The sequence below is a fragment of the Rutilus rutilus genome, assembly GCF_951802725.1.
Source record: "Rutilus rutilus genome assembly, chromosome: 14".
Classification (NCBI taxonomy): Eukaryota; Metazoa; Chordata; class Actinopteri; order Cypriniformes; family Leuciscidae; genus Rutilus; species Rutilus rutilus.
The window spans coordinates 25,207,131-25,223,588 of NC_140219.1; the positions used below are offsets into that span (position 1 = coordinate 25,207,131).

The 16,458-nt window shown below is 38.2% G+C and overlaps 3 protein-coding genes across 3 annotated transcripts; 2 read left to right on the top strand and 1 right to left on the bottom strand.

The window, feature by feature from the left end:
- Positions 1 to 4,505: 4,505 nt before the first annotated feature.
- On the bottom strand, positions 4,506 to 7,806 carry tmx2a (thioredoxin-related transmembrane protein 2a; the record flags this gene model as incomplete). The annotated part of the gene is made up of 8 exons (XM_084429702.1): positions 4,506 to 4,942; positions 5,022 to 5,151; positions 5,630 to 5,695; positions 5,763 to 5,869; positions 6,599 to 6,675; positions 6,806 to 6,919; positions 7,018 to 7,078; positions 7,618 to 7,806. 8 exons carry the CDS (start codon positions 7,804 to 7,806, stop codon positions 4,742 to 4,744), a joined length of 945 nt encoding a protein of 314 aa, XP_084285828.1. The 3' UTR covers positions 4,506 to 4,741.
- Positions 7,807 to 7,935: 129 nt separating this feature from the next.
- On the top strand, positions 7,936 to 12,288 carry pmf1 (polyamine modulated factor 1). The gene is made up of 5 exons (XM_084429701.1): positions 7,936 to 8,220; positions 8,309 to 8,414; positions 9,698 to 9,798; positions 11,778 to 11,973; positions 12,069 to 12,288. Exons 1-5 carry the CDS (start codon positions 8,033 to 8,035, stop codon positions 12,135 to 12,137), a joined length of 660 nt encoding a protein of 219 aa, XP_084285827.1. The 5' UTR covers positions 7,936 to 8,032; the 3' UTR covers positions 12,138 to 12,288.
- Positions 12,289 to 12,976: 688 nt separating this feature from the next.
- med19a (mediator complex subunit 19a) lies at positions 12,977 to 15,326 on the top strand. Its single transcript, XM_084429830.1, has 6 exons — positions 12,977 to 13,319; positions 13,440 to 13,562; positions 13,714 to 13,847; positions 13,943 to 14,039; positions 14,130 to 14,224; positions 15,080 to 15,326. Exons 1-6 carry the CDS (start codon positions 13,100 to 13,102, stop codon positions 15,143 to 15,145), a joined length of 735 nt encoding a protein of 244 aa, XP_084285956.1. The 5' UTR covers positions 12,977 to 13,099; the 3' UTR covers positions 15,146 to 15,326.
- The last annotated feature ends 1,132 nt before the right edge of the window (positions 15,327 to 16,458 follow it).

The window sequence follows — 16,458 nt, forward strand, 5'->3', positions numbered from 1 at the left end:
TAGAAATACATGTTACATGCACATAGTCTTCATTTACAAACACATGGTCCAAGTTCACAGACGACATATTCATATTCCAAGTAAAAATAAGAATACAATTATTTTCTTAACAAGATAAGAGAAAAATAAATGTGTGAAATATGTATAAGGTGTTAAGAAATCAGAACGGAGAAATAAGGCCTGTGTTGATATAAAATAAATTTGCTAGCTTGGGCTGCTTAATGTTTCATTACCAAAAGATGGCGCCAAACATAACTACAAAAACCTTCACACCAAAAGCCAAGGATGAAATCGACATTTTCCGTTCAAAGAGCATTTATTTGCATCATGCAAGCATGCTAAGATCTTTTTAAAGCGTTTCTTATGAACACGGATAATCCGACAGCCTCTTCCCCTAACCCTCCTCACAGCTATTTCTAGAATTAGACGACATGACAATCTGACAGCTCTGATGCAGCTGCCTTTCAGACAGCACTCGATTTATTCCAAGACGCTCCTAAAGAGAAGAGATCCCCCAGAGCCAAGGGTTATAGGCCTGCCTTTTTCACAAGCTTTCCGTAGAGATCATTTTAACCCAGTGCCCAGTTACGAAACCCAGCGGCTCAAGGATGAGGGAAGTAGGTCTAGCTTTACCCCAGTTAATGAGCTGTGCAGAAACAAAGCATGGGAGGCCATTTTGCTTTCAGTCCTTCACTTTGACTGGATGTATGTATGTATGTATGCATATACGTGCATGGACAAATTACAATAAATGGCTCGATCTGGGATGTTAAACAGGCATAATTATAGCTAGGCTACTAATTAAGGATCCTATCATCCTACTGTATTCTGCACTTGGCTCAGTGTACAATATCCTGCAGACCATGGCTGATCAATATGCTTATCGGATGCAGGGCTGATTTGAGAATGCTTAATTATTTCCTACTGATTGAATATTCAGATTTTTAAATAATCCTCTATTATAAAATGGGGCAGCACACGTTAAGCACCCTGTTGCCTTGTTTGGGTGCAAAGCATGCATACTCAAGTCACAGCTTGAACAGGAGACCAGACAAGAATCCTGCTGTTTGGAGCACATGGCTCATTATTGAGATTCATCTGCAACCCTCTTTTTTGCTGGAAAGCTTGGCAAAATGACATTAAGACTCCAGGCCATGGCTGAACTGAAAATGCTTGACTTGAACATGGCTGATCTGATAGCGACTGACAGTGCACAGATAGTGAGGGAAGCTAAGCAGGTGATCCTGGCCTTCCCAGCTGACAGGGAGTGTCCTCAGAACTTTAGCTAACGTTCTTCAGTTAAAATCCTCGCCAAGGAACACGCCAACTTTTTGGGACTTTAGCTTATTCACCGTATCCCCCAGAGTTAGATAAGTCCATACATACCCTTCTCATCTCCGTGCACGTAACTCTGTCTGACGCACCCACCGCTAGCCTAGCTTAGCACAAAGACTGGAGGTAAATGGCTCCAGCTAGCATACTGCTCCCAATAAGTGACAAAATAACGCCAAGATTTTTGTGATTTGTATAGTCACAGCGTGTACGAATAATAAGGTCACATGAGACACAGCCATCTTCTAACCGTATACATACTGGGAACTATATTCTCAGAAGGCGAAGCACTGCTACTTGGGCGGAGGGATTCAGAGAACATTCAAAAACGTTCACATAATGTTTGCTAAATTTATGGATTGTGTTTTCGTTTTCTTGGACTTTTAGTTTGTTACTTTTACGTTTACACGACGCCGTTTTTTAAAAGCGTAAAACTTTTTATGCGTTTTGGCCGTTCATTTACACGACAACAGCGTTGAAAACGGGCCTGAAAACGCGAACTTTTTGAAAACGATACAATTATCGTCTCCGTGTAAACAAAACAAAACACACGAATCTGTGAATAGGCCTACTAATTGATCACACAGCAGTCAGATCTTCTTCTTTTTTTCAGTCAGATAATTCGTTCAATGACGTAACTGAAGCCGGCGCTACTTGTGTCTTTTTATATTATTATTATTTCCAGGGTAGGCCTATTACATCAAGCAGAAATCATTAAATAGTGTACATTACAACAACAACAAAAAATATATATATATATTTCATGTTTCTCGTATTGCAACAAGGAATTGCTCTCCTTTGTTTCAAAGTAACTGGCGCCATTTTGTGTTTTATAGCCAACATTTTAAATACTACACATTTATCCATTTAAACATTCAGGGTCAGTAAGATAAAACATTTTTTAAAGGTGCATTAAATTGATTGTTACAAAAGTTTGTTACAAATGCACAATTTTCACAAAATTATTAAGCAGCACAACTGTTTTCAACATTAATAACCAAAGAGAAAATATCCCTTATCATCCTTGCCAATTCAAATCAGGTTTGACACTCTAAATGTAAGGAAAGAGCCCTTCATAAATGCCCCAATTTCTTTGTGAGACACTTGGCTCCATGACATTTAGAATATGGCATCACACTGTGAAGGATTTCCAAACGTTTTCCGCTGTTGTTGTTACCATCCTGCAGCCGGAACTGAAGTCCAACAGCACTCCTTTTTTTTTCCACTCCCCGAGAGGAGTCATAGAGGCCTGCTCTGATCCGCACAGCAGGCGGTGCCAGCCATTCGCCAAGTGAAGGTCTGCTGTGTCAGCCTCAATCTGTCTCTGTATCCTCGGCCATGCCAACACACTGTCTGCCAGGTGCCATGATGCTACAGTATACTCAGACCCCCCTCTCCAGGCTTCAGAGGCAAACGGGAGCAAATAATAAGACTCACAAAGATTCGCATGTCAATAGAAAGAGAGAGAATGACTCATATTGGCTCATATACAGTACATATAAACAGAGACTAATACAGATGGGCTCAGACAGGGAGGGTTACTGTCTTTTTTGAAGCTGTGCACAGGAAACATTGTTTCATAGCCTACTGATCAAAAGTTTTTATGTTTTATAAAGAGGTCTCTTATGCTCACCAAGGCTGCTATTATTTAATCAACAGTAATATTATTAAATATCATTACAATTTAAAATAACTGTTTTTCTAATATATTTTAAAATGGAATTTATTTCTGTGATGCAAAGCTGAATTTTCAGCATCACATGATCCTTCAGAAATCATTCTAATATGATGATTTGATGCTCAAGAAACATTTATGATTATTATCAATGTGGAAAATGGTTTTGCTGCTTCATATTTTTGTGGAATCCGTGATACATATTTTTTTCCCGGATGAGTAGAAAGTTGACTGAACAGCATTTATTTGAAATAGACATCTTTTGTAACATTATAAATGGTTTTGCTGTCATTTTTTATTAATTTAATGTTTCCTTGCTGAACATCATGCTTTTTTTTTTTTTTTATCATCCCAAACTTCTGAATGGTATCACGGTTTCCACAGACATATGAGCAGCACAACTGTTTTCAACATTGATAATAATCAGAAATGTTTCTTGAGCATCAAATCATCATATTAGAATGATTTCTGAAGGATCATGTGACACTGAAGACTGGAGTTATGATGATGGAAATTCAGCTTTATCATCACAGGAATAAATTACATTTTAAAATACATTCAAATAGAAAACCGTTCTTTTAAATTGCAATAATATTTCAATATATAGTACTGGTTTTAATATTTATAATCGTAACACTATATATGTTCTAAACTATATATACACACTGGTAGTATGTGTATATGATCTGTATATACATCTTTTATCTTATGCTCCTGCTTCAGCTGTTCTGATGGCACAGGTATGATATGCACGTCAATATGAAACTCAGGACCAGTCATTTCATCACATACCGATAGCATGTAAACAAGGTAAATAAAGAAAGCACTAGAGCTTTGATTGTGTTATCAACGTTAAGAAGATTTCAATAATGAACTTCATATGAGGTTGCTGGAATTCCCTCATTTCACTAATGTTTTTCCTAGTGTGTTGATTGGATTTGCTGCTCAATTTAAAGGGACAGTCCACCCAAAATATTGTCATTTATCACAAGGCATATGGGGTTTGAAAGACATGAGTATGAATAAATGATGACAGCATTTTTGGGATTTTCCGTTAAGACTGTGAAATATCAGTGTGAATAACTATTGCTGGATCAAACATGATTTACTCAGCAGTTTTAAAACTTTCAACCTCAAAGGCAAATGTAGCATAAAATAAAGCCTGAGTCAGGAGTGCTCGACCATTTCAAGGCCAAGAACTCCCTGGTGGATTGAGAGATGGATCAGGGACGTCCTGTTTGTAAAACTGACTGTTACATTTTAAATGGCCTATAAAACGCGTATAATGTCATCCTCATGCATTGACATAGTTTATGATGCTGGCATTATATAATCGCGGACAGGATTTTATCTTTTGTGGAAGTTAACTTAATATTGTGTTTTTGTTTAAAGCCTATTTTTTTTTTTTTTTTTTGATCAACCAGTGATTGGCAAACTCCCTAATGCAGTTTAAAAATGATTTTCCTTGTGCAAAAAATTAATGCAAAGAGGCCTAGTTCAAACTGTACTCAATACATTTATTATAAAAGCCAGAGGTCACAATGTGATATATGAAAGCTGAAATTATTGCAGGTTAAAGTTTTCTGTGAACTAAAATGAAAGTCGTAGTTAAGATTAGCAGGAAAGGTCTTCCACATGCGAGGCATTTAGATGTGTTGCACTATTAAGTCTAGAGGGAGAGCATGTGTGTTGGGTTCATGATGCTGAATTCATGTGTCAGTTCAGGTCTGTGTCTTATTTGTCTTTTTTGCTCTCTGGCTCCTCCTCCTCCTCCTCCTCTTCCTCCTCCTCCTCTTCCTCATGAGGGCCGACTAGCTCCTCTTCTTCAGGATCCTCCTGCAGGAGTGGCTTTGGTTTCTCAGACTTCTCTCCCTTGCTGAGTTTCTTATATTTTTGGAATATCTCATTGAGATTAAACTCTCGAATGATATTTTCCTGCAAAACACACAAGTGAATTGTTTTAGGGAAGAATAACCAATTGCTTTGTATATCTTGAGAGTGTTGGAGTTTGTACCTCAGTGAAGCTCCACCCAATGGCCCGTCCCTTCTTGTCCACCAGAGGGCGCCGCATGAGTTCTCGGCCACCCTGCAGTAGCAACAGGGAGGGCAGTTGCTTGCAGAGAGGCGACGGGTTTACATTATACCTGGAATGAGAGCACAGGACTGTCAGTGTTGTCTTTAATCATAACTAGTATAGCAAGATACATCTCTTAACAAGACTGTTGCTAAAAATATGTTGAGGTTAAAGCCAAATGGAAATTGGACAGATCTTATTTTCTATGTGATGTTGCAGTATTTATCATAAATGATTTATCCGTGCCTATCATTCGTTTTATAATTCATGTGCCCTCGTAATCTTTAATCAAAGTAGCTTCCAGTCTCTCTTGTTGCGTCATCTCTTCTCTGATGATGTGTTTAGTGGCGCGAGGGCGGGGCAATCTGTCACTCACATCAGATCCACCAATAGCAAACCACAACCATCCAATCAATTCCCCGTGGGCAAAAGTCCCGCCCTACATCGAGAAGCCGTTTCGCTCGGATATACGCCACAATATAGGGAAGAAAAGACTATTGCTACTTCTGTTTCATGCTGACTTTGAAGAGAAATAAAGATGGCTTTACCTCTCGGCAACTGCTCCGTATTGTCCAATGTCCACTTTTCCAAATTTGAGGCCTAAGCAGCTATAGCTGTTGAACACAGGCAAAGTCATTAACCTCGTTAAGAGTAGATGTGTGTGTTAGTAGTGTGACTTACTTAAGTGAGAGGTCAGCAAAAATGGGGGCAAATGACTGACACTCTGGAGACCAGTTGGCATAAAACTCAACAATCCATGTCTCCCGACCGTCCCTTTGCAGTTCTTCCTGACATTGTATAGAAGAATGTGCACATTAGTTTCAGTTCATGACATAACATGATATTATATTAAATTAAATAATGTGGAATCTTTAGTAGTAGCAGAGTTTATACTAACTGTAACATGGCCTCAAAAGTCAAATAAGTATCTGGATCTATATGCAGGTAAAAAGGTGTCCATGACTTGACTGTGGGACACATGACATGAGACGTAGCTCTTGATATTGACCCGTAACACCATGAACCATGAGAGGCACATACACACAAACAAACAATAATCCACAAAGGGAACAGATAGACAATTTTAAATAGCTAACTGAAACATGATAACAGGGAACAACTAATTACAAAGAGCAAAATAACTAAGATCATGGACAGAACATACAAATGAACATGAATGCATGAATTTCAAATTTCAAAATAAAAGACATGACACAGATCACAGGAACCTGACAAGTGCAATGTATTGTCAGATTACTTGTATAGCTACTTTCTATCAGTAATGTTGTGATATCAAATTTAAGTGTTTTTTTTTTATATCAGGAATGTACAAAAATTATGGCAAATTATAAATGATTACACTGAAAAGAAAAAAAAAACATCTTGATGCTTGTTTTAATATAAAAACTTTAATTTTTGTATTAAAAAGCAGAAGTGTTTGAGTGTTACACATGCATATCAACATGCAAAAGAAGATATTGGTCAAATATACTGAACTCTGACTGGATTCCACTCACATCTATAGTTGAGTCACTGAAGTATTTGATGTACTCGGGGCCCATGTGGATCGGTGGTTTACATGTGATCAAGAACACTGTATAGAGAAGGCACAGTATCAGAATAATGTAATATCGCACATCACAGAATTATGCAATGCTGTTATTCTCCGAATCACGTGTGTACTCGTGACTATTTCCAAGTGTGTCTTATTTTCATTTATTTACCCACACACAGCGAGAGGTAGAGAAGGCCCAGTCTCAGGTCCACTCGGAAGAACAGCACCACGTTCGCCACCTTACTGAAGAGAAATATATTCCCTATGTGTTGCTCCACGGTTACTGAGATGGAAAGAGATCAATCCTCAGTTCAAATAAAGCACCATCGATGTACATATTTTTCATGAATATCTATTTGGTGATGTGTAATCTGAACTTACTGGCTCTGCGGTTCTTCATCATGACAATGGCACTGAGAAACATAAAAATCTCCACCTCCCTCTATAAGGAACAACATAATACAAATACATAAACACATAGGCTATATATATTTATAAAAATCTGGAAACATTACTATTGACCCATCAATGAATCCGGAAAAAAGTCCAAAAAAATATTAAGCAGCACAACTGTTTCAAACTTTCATAATAAATCATCATATCAGAATGATTTCTGGATTATGTGACAGCTTAAAATTCAGCTTTGATCACAGAGTATATTCAAATTGAAAACCATTATTTTAAATTGTATTAATATTTCACAATATTACTGTTTTTTTCTGACCGGTACTGTATAACAATGACATTATTGTAGGCTGTAGGATACACTTAGATATTGCGTTTTTGTTTTATTTACAGGGACAGACAGCACAGCATGCAGCAGTACCAAGGTCCAAAAGCATGTCAGTAGTACCATGTTTCTTTTCTGCTAGTGCAAGTGAGTGTTATTAAGCTGTAATAAAGTTATGCTATAGTAAAAAATACTTTATATGAGCATGACAGTTTCCTGAAGGCTCTGAGTCTCTGAGCTGCAGCACTGACCCAGTCGAAGGCGCATGAGTTGTTGTCTTCTCTCTGAGAGGGCAAATGCTCGCACAGTCCCGGGCAGCGGCGCACGAGTGGAAACGCCAGGGTCATCAGCAGTGACAGCAGGTAATAGGGCCGATAAAACCATTTATAAATCTTTGGAAGATGGTATAAAGTGGAAACAAGGCCTCTAATTAAACTCATTGCTGCAGCCGATGTAAAAACCAACTCCCATGTGGTAAAGGAAAGAGAAGGGGAGGGTAGAAATAGATCATAAGACAGCTGAGGGGTGAGTGCGGTAATATGAACCTTCAGACCAGATAAGCGCGTTTCGAGAAAACGATTTGAACTGGCAGCTGCTCGCTTTCCGTAGTGTGACGCGCGCGTATTTGGCGGGGATTTTTGTAAATATCAACAGCTAGGCAGTAACATGGAGGAGTCCGAGAAGAGCAGCGAATCTGTTTCAGCTCAACATAACGCGGAGAAAGTCGGTGATGTTTCGTCAGAAGCGTCGACTCGTCGCAGTGATTCGGTGAAGTCATCTCAGTCTAAACCGAGACTCAAGCTCTTCAGTAAAGTGATGGAGAAGAGTCTGCAGTGGCTGCTGGACAACGCCAGGTAACCCGGATAATCTCACTTAATCCGCATTCAGACTGGCTGTTTTTGTTGTCTGTTACTAATAAGTTAGTTGCACTCTGTGTGTCAGTTTCGATAGGTTTTCCCACTATTTCCAGCCGCTGTCAAAGCAAAACCCTCAGCTGACTGAAGCCATGCACAAACAGTTCATCAGCCAACTGCAGACTTTAGTACAGGTAATGCATGCACGCTACATGTGTGTATTATATTTAAAACAGTGTAACGGCCCTTGTCATTGAGTCGCCCGTCAATGACGTCATATTTGATTTGTTTTTATCGATAGATGGTTTGTGTTTTGTATTTGATAAAATTCTACTAGTGTGTATTTTTAACCACATATTTCTTTCCAGGGTGACTTGTAACATTATGTCCAGGGACTGCAGTTGAAAAATAGTCTTTGGCTATTTATGGTGTTTTTACAGAAATGCTTTATTAATGTGCAATGTCCCTGTTAACTAACTACACAAATAAAATAACATAACAATCAAAAAGAGCTTTATTTGTAGTTACAATAATACAGCATTTTCTCCACCATACAATATATTTTTTAATTAAACGCATTCCATTTAGGAACACAAGTCATCCAGCTTTTATTAATATGATATTCTAATATCGATCAAGTTTACTGCAGTGCTAAGTGTCTCACAGAGTAACATTATAACACAACTTTCACACACTCAAATGTTTTTTTAGTGTGAATGTTTCGACCAAGTAAAACAGCAAATGCATAACCCCACATTTTAAATTCCTCAAGTAAAGTGGCCTGTATGAGTAGTAATTCAGTGCTTGCGACTGTTTCATTAGAACACATAATAAAATAATGTGTATTTAAGTGTTCAAACGTAGGCTAACTCACAAAGTGCAGGGGCGACGGAGGTGGACGCAAACCGTGAGGCATATAAGCTTAATAAAAACTGCAATGTTAACGTCCCAGGCTCTCGGCTCCGCCCTGCTTCATAGCACAGTAATGTTAATAAGACTTGAATACATTAGCTCACCGATGAACACGAGTTCTGCCTGAGTCCCATCGGACTGCTTTCCATCGGCCATTTTCCAACTCCCATTAATCCACCCTTATTCACGGCATCATCAAACTACGCCTTTATTGTTTTGAATAAGTGACCTCTAGCGCTGAAACTTACATACTGTGCCTTTAATTGTCATGAAAATAATGTCACAACAATTAAAGTAATCTTGATGGTCCAAAAATGGGCTTAATTTTCTAATTTCTTCAAGCAAAATCTAACTTAATCCCCCCCCACACACATTGTTGACAGTCTTAAGTCACACTATCTGCACACAACAGATGCACAAATTACACGTGGGTAATTTGATGGATTGAGCCGTGTAACATTCAGCAGTTTATTTGATCAGAATGTTGCTTTATGTTAGCAGTGTATCTGTGCACAGTTTTAGTAGTGATCATTCTGATCATGTTTTGTGTTGGTGATGTGTTCAGAAAGAAATTGCCTCTGTGATTGAGGAGGGCGACCTGCAGGTGAAGTTTGAAGAGTTGGACAAACTGGAGGAGCTTGCTAAAGACACGCCACAAGCTGCATGGTGAGTTCACAGACTGATCCTCTCCTGACTCCACTGAGTCTTGTTTCTAGAATACATACAATAACCAAAATAGGCATTATTCCTACAATAAAACAATAACATAATATTACTACAAAATAGTTACGTACCGTATACAGATATATGTATAAAAATGGTGGAAACAGTGCCTCCATTTTTTTTAACAGTAACGATATACAACACAATATGTGTTGTGGACTGTGGAGCTAATTCCTTTTAACTCTTAAAGGGATCGTTCGCCCAAAAATGAAAATTCTGTCATCATTTACTCACCCTCAAGTTGTTCCAAACCTGTATGAGTTTCTTTCTTCCGCTGAACACAAAAGAAGATATTTTAAAGAATGTTGGTAACCGGACAGTTGATGAAACCCATTTATTTCCATAGTAGGAAAACAAATACTATGGAAGTCAATGGGGCCCATCAACTGTTTGGTTACCAACATTCTCCCATGTTTCCATTAGGCCCTCTTGTTGGTTAAGTTGAATATTCAAATATTGTGTCTCTTTTTAATGCTTTAAATTAAAGGTGAGGCATGTAAGATTTATTTTGAATGTACATTATATTAACCCAGTTTATTGTTCATTGAGTAATATTAGTATGACATTCATGGGTTTGTCTCCCCCAAATGTGAAAACATTGAGCTTCCCAGGTACCACCAAAACATTAAGAGCGGTCCGCTCAGATCTGTCAATCACTGCTCATTGCTCAACCAATAGTGAGAGTTGGGGGGGGGTGGCTACTGTAGTAAGCGGAGCCATTTTTTATTTATTTTTTTCAGCCAAAAACTGAAGCGTTACATGGAAAAAGACGTTTAGCTTTTGGGTACAGAAGAGAAAGCAAAAATTCACCACATATAGACCTTCAATGATTAAACGGGTCATGAACACGTCAAAGCGAACGGGGCATTGCGCTGCCACACGCTATGATGGACGGTTCAATACAACATCATCATTCACTTGTTCAGAAAAACAAATGTACCAGTTCTGATGTTTCCTTTGATGTGTCCAGTGTAGACAGCCTCAAACAATTGTGGAGTGTCATGTCAAAAATGCACCTGGTGCAGATGGGTTTATTATAACTCATATGCTAGACGCTCCCATTCGCTCTACAGTGTTAACCTAGTCAGTGGCTTAATCATGATACATGACAGCTAAAAGTATTCCTAATATGTTTGAGCTTTTATTGAACTTACCTGTTGAGACATGCCTTCAGAAGCACCCATTAGGAGCTGTGTTTGGGGGAGGTGCGAAAGTGGCATTTGCCATGTTGTCTGAAATATGCTTTATTTTTGTAATTCCGCTTTGCGCCACTAGTGTCGCAGAAACTACATGCATCTCCTTTAAAAATTATCTGTCTTTAAAGGGATACTTCACCGATTAGCATTAAGCTTTGTATCAGTAGAAACCCGGTAGTATTTTCGAATGACCGTGCTTCCCTTCCTCATGTCCCCCTGAGACGAGAGATTTCTGTATTGTGTGTCTGGATAAAAAACCTCAGATGACGCAAAAATCATCATTTTGCGTCATCGGAGGCTTTTTTGGCCAGAGGCGAGAGACTCCAGCCAGTAGTAGGAGCTCGTTCCGCATGTGTTCAACCCATCCATAGGGGGATCTCACGATAAAACGGCGTCTTTTCAGTGTCGAGTCAACTCTTTGTATCATTTCTTCCGATACTGCCCTCTGTAACCGGTAGGCGTGGCTTGGGAGTGGCCTCGTAGGGCAGCGAAGTGCATTCTGGGAGTTGTTGTCTTTTCAACTACATTTTCTGGCTTTTCTCAGTCTAGAAGTTCAACTTCTAAAATAATTTCACATTTCTACTACATAAATGACCCAATTTAAATAAACATTCATCTTTCCAGCAGTGAAATACCCCTTTAAATACTACTATCTCTCTCTTATCATTCCTCCAAATGAACTAAATGAAAGATTTTTGCTTTGTTTTGAACCTTTATATATTGCAGGCGTCCGAGTGGTGTTCCAGAGCAGGATGTGTGCAGTGGTTTAGTGTCATATTATAAGAAGCAGGAGGAGTACATGCGGATCCAGCTGAAGAAACTCCAGAAGGAGAACGCTGCTCTTGCTCAGAAGGTGCAGGCCGGCCGAGAGAACATCACACACACCGAGCAGCGCATTGCCTCAGGAGTGGAGGAATGGAGGGTAAGAGGAAAAACTGATTTCATTGAGGCACTCACACATTTCCATTGCCATATGTTACCACAGATTCAGCTTTACCTCTTGTTCTCCGCCTGCAGGCATCTCTTGAAGATCTGGAACCAGTTGTTCTGACTCTTTCCTCATCTGAAAACTTCGGGTCTCTCTAACATCCATAGTCTAAATATCTTTTTCTCTCTCTTTTTTTGATTAAGTGAAGATTGAAGATGAACTTATTGTGCATCTGCATGGTTTATTGTGTTATAATATGCCATTAGTATATGTGTACTCTAATCATTAAACATTTCATGCACTTTTTAACAGTGTTGCATTTCATTTGTCTCGGTGTAAAGTATAAATAAATGAAAAAGACACAATTTGCTGTTACTGTAGTACTCGACGAGAATTATTCCAATGGACAAGATTGTAATATAAATGCACTATTTAAATAGAAAATAATCTACAGTTATTGTTGCTATTGTAATATAATATATTGATACAGGATCTCCTTTTACATTATAAGAAGCATATGATTTTTTTTGACAGTGCTATGTTACCAGTTTTAATAATAATATTGTATTTATAAAGAGCTGTAATATTGGTGGAAATTTGTGCAAGGGAAACTTTTTTTAACTCTGGTTATTATTTGATAATACAGCCCACAAGCATGTTACGGTCGTTAAAAACAAATAATACAAGCTTCAAATTAATTTATTTACAGAAACTAGGGTGTTTTAAAAAAAAAAGAAAGAAAGGAGATCTTGTTTGTAATGTTCCATTTTTTTTCTACTATGGAAGTCAGTGGGTGCCGTCAACTGTCCGCTTACCAACATCCTTTAAAATATTTTCTTCTGTGTTCAGCAGAAGAAAGAAACTCATACAGGTATAAAACAATATGAGGGTAAGTAATGACAGCAATTTCCATTTTTGGGTGAACTATCCCTTTAATAAAATTGAGTGCGCTTATGATCGTGTCATTATGGTACCGCTGTTGTTGATAATGTGAGAGGCGAGCTGCTTGAACTCAGTACAAAACCCGTGTGACCGGCAGCAGTTCGGGCCTTTTTTATTTGAGTTTTGTTTTATAAAAAAATATATATATATATATATAAATGACTTAATTTCAGGAGTTATGACGGAAATATTTTCATCTTTGTTCGGACAAAATGATGCACAGCCACCCACGGGGCCAGCGGCTTTGGGGTTCGCCCCTGGAAAACCTCCGCCGCCTATGCCGTCCAACCAAGCGCCTGTGGCGGCTCCGATTCCAGCACAGCACGGGGATGAGGGGCCTACACTGCGAAAACCCGGAGCCATGAACGAACCTTTCTATTTACTACGAGAACTGCCTGGTAAATACGTCTGTAACGTTAGTGTTTAAGAAGGCCTTAAAGTACATGTGTGATTTGTAACAATGTTATGTAACATGGTATACTGCATCTGGATCAGCTTTTGTGGTTGTTCTGTTTCAGTTGGAAACGACCTGACGGGAAACACGAACCTCATCACGCATTATAATCTAGAACACGCGTATAATAAATTCTGCGGCAAGAAAGTGAAGGAGAAACTGAGCAACTTCTTACCAGAGTTACCAGGTAACTTACAGCAATTTGAGAGAGAGATGCATAATATAAAATGAATTCCGTGAAAGATCTTGCCACAAATGGTGATAAACTGGCTTTTGACATATACAATGGTGTTGTTACCATAGCATTTTGCCACTAATATGTGTTCTCTCTCTTGCAGGGATGATAGACTGTCCTGGGGTTCAAGATGGCAGTTCTCTGCGCTCTCTCATAGAAAAAAATCCGGTCTGTGGAAACTCTTTCAGTCCACTGACAGGAGCTCTACTCACTGGATTTAGACTACACACTGGCCCGGTAAACTAGTGCACTAGTAGTGAGCTGCATGCCTAGACAGCATATTGTTTAAACATCTGAAAGCTTAATGTTTCTGGTGTTTGTGTGTCCTGTAGCTTCCAGAGCAATACAGACTGATGCACATACAGCCGCCAAAGAAAAAGAGCAAACACAAACACAGACACCATCGACCGCAGGATCCTCTGCCACCAGGTGACGTACTAACTAACCTGAGACATTTTCACACGCTGCTAGTCTCTGTGCATGCATTAACTTGGCTGTAACCTGTGTTTTCCTGTGCAGAAACCCCTTCGGATTCTGATCCCAAGAAGAAGAAGAAAAAGAGGGATGATGACCCTGATCGCAAGAAGAAAAAGAAAGACAAAAAGAAAAAAAAGGTATGAGATTGCGCAGAACGTAAGGACGGGCTTACAACAGTCCAGCTGGCAAAGTACTTTTGAACAAGATTGGGTCTTAGAGGACGGACTATATAGTTTTTTAATAAATAAATAAATGCAGTAATAATTAATGTATAAATACATAAACTTTGGAGGCGGTAAATGAGATGCAGCCTTAAACTTTGAGTATATATTTCATAATTAATTTGAAGTTGCAGATTTAGTCATTTCATATTTTCAGTCATTTATATTCATATGTGTATCTAAAAATTGTGCAAATTAAATCAGTGTGTAAGTGCACTTTCTGATTTTACATATTTATAGCAGCTTTGTAAAGAATTACATTTATTTTATTTCAATAAAATAAGTGTTGCTACTGTTAACTAAAACAACTACAAATGTTTTAGTTAATGGATGTAAAGCTATAAATGTTAGATTAAAAAAACTAAAATGAGAAATAAGGATATAAATATTAGACAAAATAAACTGACAATAAAAGTTTAAGTACTAAAATAAAAAAGCCCAAAATAAAACAGACAAATAATATGAATACATTAAAAATATAAAATAAAGGCTAATTAAAAATATTAACATTAAATGTATATACTATTTATATACTTTAATGGTATATAAATAAACACTACAATAAAAAATACGATATTAAATACATAAGCTTTGATATCAGTAACATCCAAAATATAAAATGCCACCCAAACCCCATCCATACGCTGTCGAATATGTCGCCTATAATCTTGCTAGACATTGTAAACTGCTTTGATACGCGTCTCTTTTGTAGATCCCAGGATATTCTGTGCATGCTTTTGAAACATCTGCTTTACCCTCTTTTTCTCTCAGAATCGACACAGTCCTGATCATCCTGGTCTTACTGGATCTCAAACCAACAGCAACAGCCTGAGATAGAACGTGTGTGTGTGTGTGCGTGTATGAAAGCATGTTGAACAGTGTTAGAGACCCTGATATGGACCAGTGTGTTTGACTGATGTTTACAAAGACTTGATTTTGAAGATTTCTGCCTTTTTTTTTTTCTTCTTTTTTTTTTCTGAATATAAAGAAAACCTGAATGAATAAACTTTGTTCTTTACACATGCTTCAAATGAACCTTTATTTTTTTTTTTTGTCAGAATAATTTGTTTTAGCTCTAAACAGCTGTAATCTAAAACCACTTAAAAAAAATTCAATGAAACAGTCACACATTATTCAGTCAGGAGAGGGCAGTGTTGGACAAAAAACACACACACTAAGTCAAAATTGTCGTGTGTGTGTGTATGAGTGAGAGATGTTGCAACATTGCTCTAGAGACATTTCATTTGCTGTAGTGTAAGGAAAAAGAGCGGAACACTTGCCAAATAAGAAGCCTGCACAAAATAACCGCTAGTAATGAACGAGGACCGCCGGACCGGGACGACATCTCCCCAGTGGTGCTGCTCAGTGCAGAAGAGCCACATATTTCTGAGTAGTAGTGGGCTGGTCCCCTCTTCACAGGGCCTGGGACAGCGTTTGTGAATGAGTAGTGCTTAGTAACTGGCTGCAGGTCGTCAAAGTTAACTGACAGGGAGCATTCACAGAGAGTAAAGCTGATAAAATCAAACTTGACTATGGAATCGCACCTCGTGACCTGACAGACTAAACACACACGCTGCGCAGGCGCACAAACGGGAATGGTGTCAGTGTGAAGGCTTTGCTCTCAGCCTTTTCACCTGTAGATTAATTTAATGACAGTCTTTGCCATAATTTCTGACGTGACATGAATAGATAAAGTAACAAAAACATTAACCTATTTATCAAATATTATATTTATCTAGCAAAACGTCTAAAATGTTGCTTCTGTGTATAAGAAATACAGCCTTACACTTTCACCTTGTAATGACAGAGCATATATTTCAATATTAATTCGAATTTGTTTATAATATTTTTTTTTTAATCAGTCATGGTTCTGTATTCACAACACTGTCCTGCCAAAAAAAGTCGCTGTTTGGATTTAGATAGGCAAATGCTAAGAGTTTACTACTGGATAATCATTGCAGTTATTATATTATGTTTCTGTCATGTTATATGTTTTGCAACGGTTACGTCACAACATTTATTTCCATCAAGAGGTGCATTCATTTTGGTCCAGATCTTGACAATGCAAGAGTCCAGCGCTCTGTAAAGTCTCCTCCAGCACATCCCAAAGACTTTCACTGAATTTAAGGACTCAGAGGAGACGATTCATG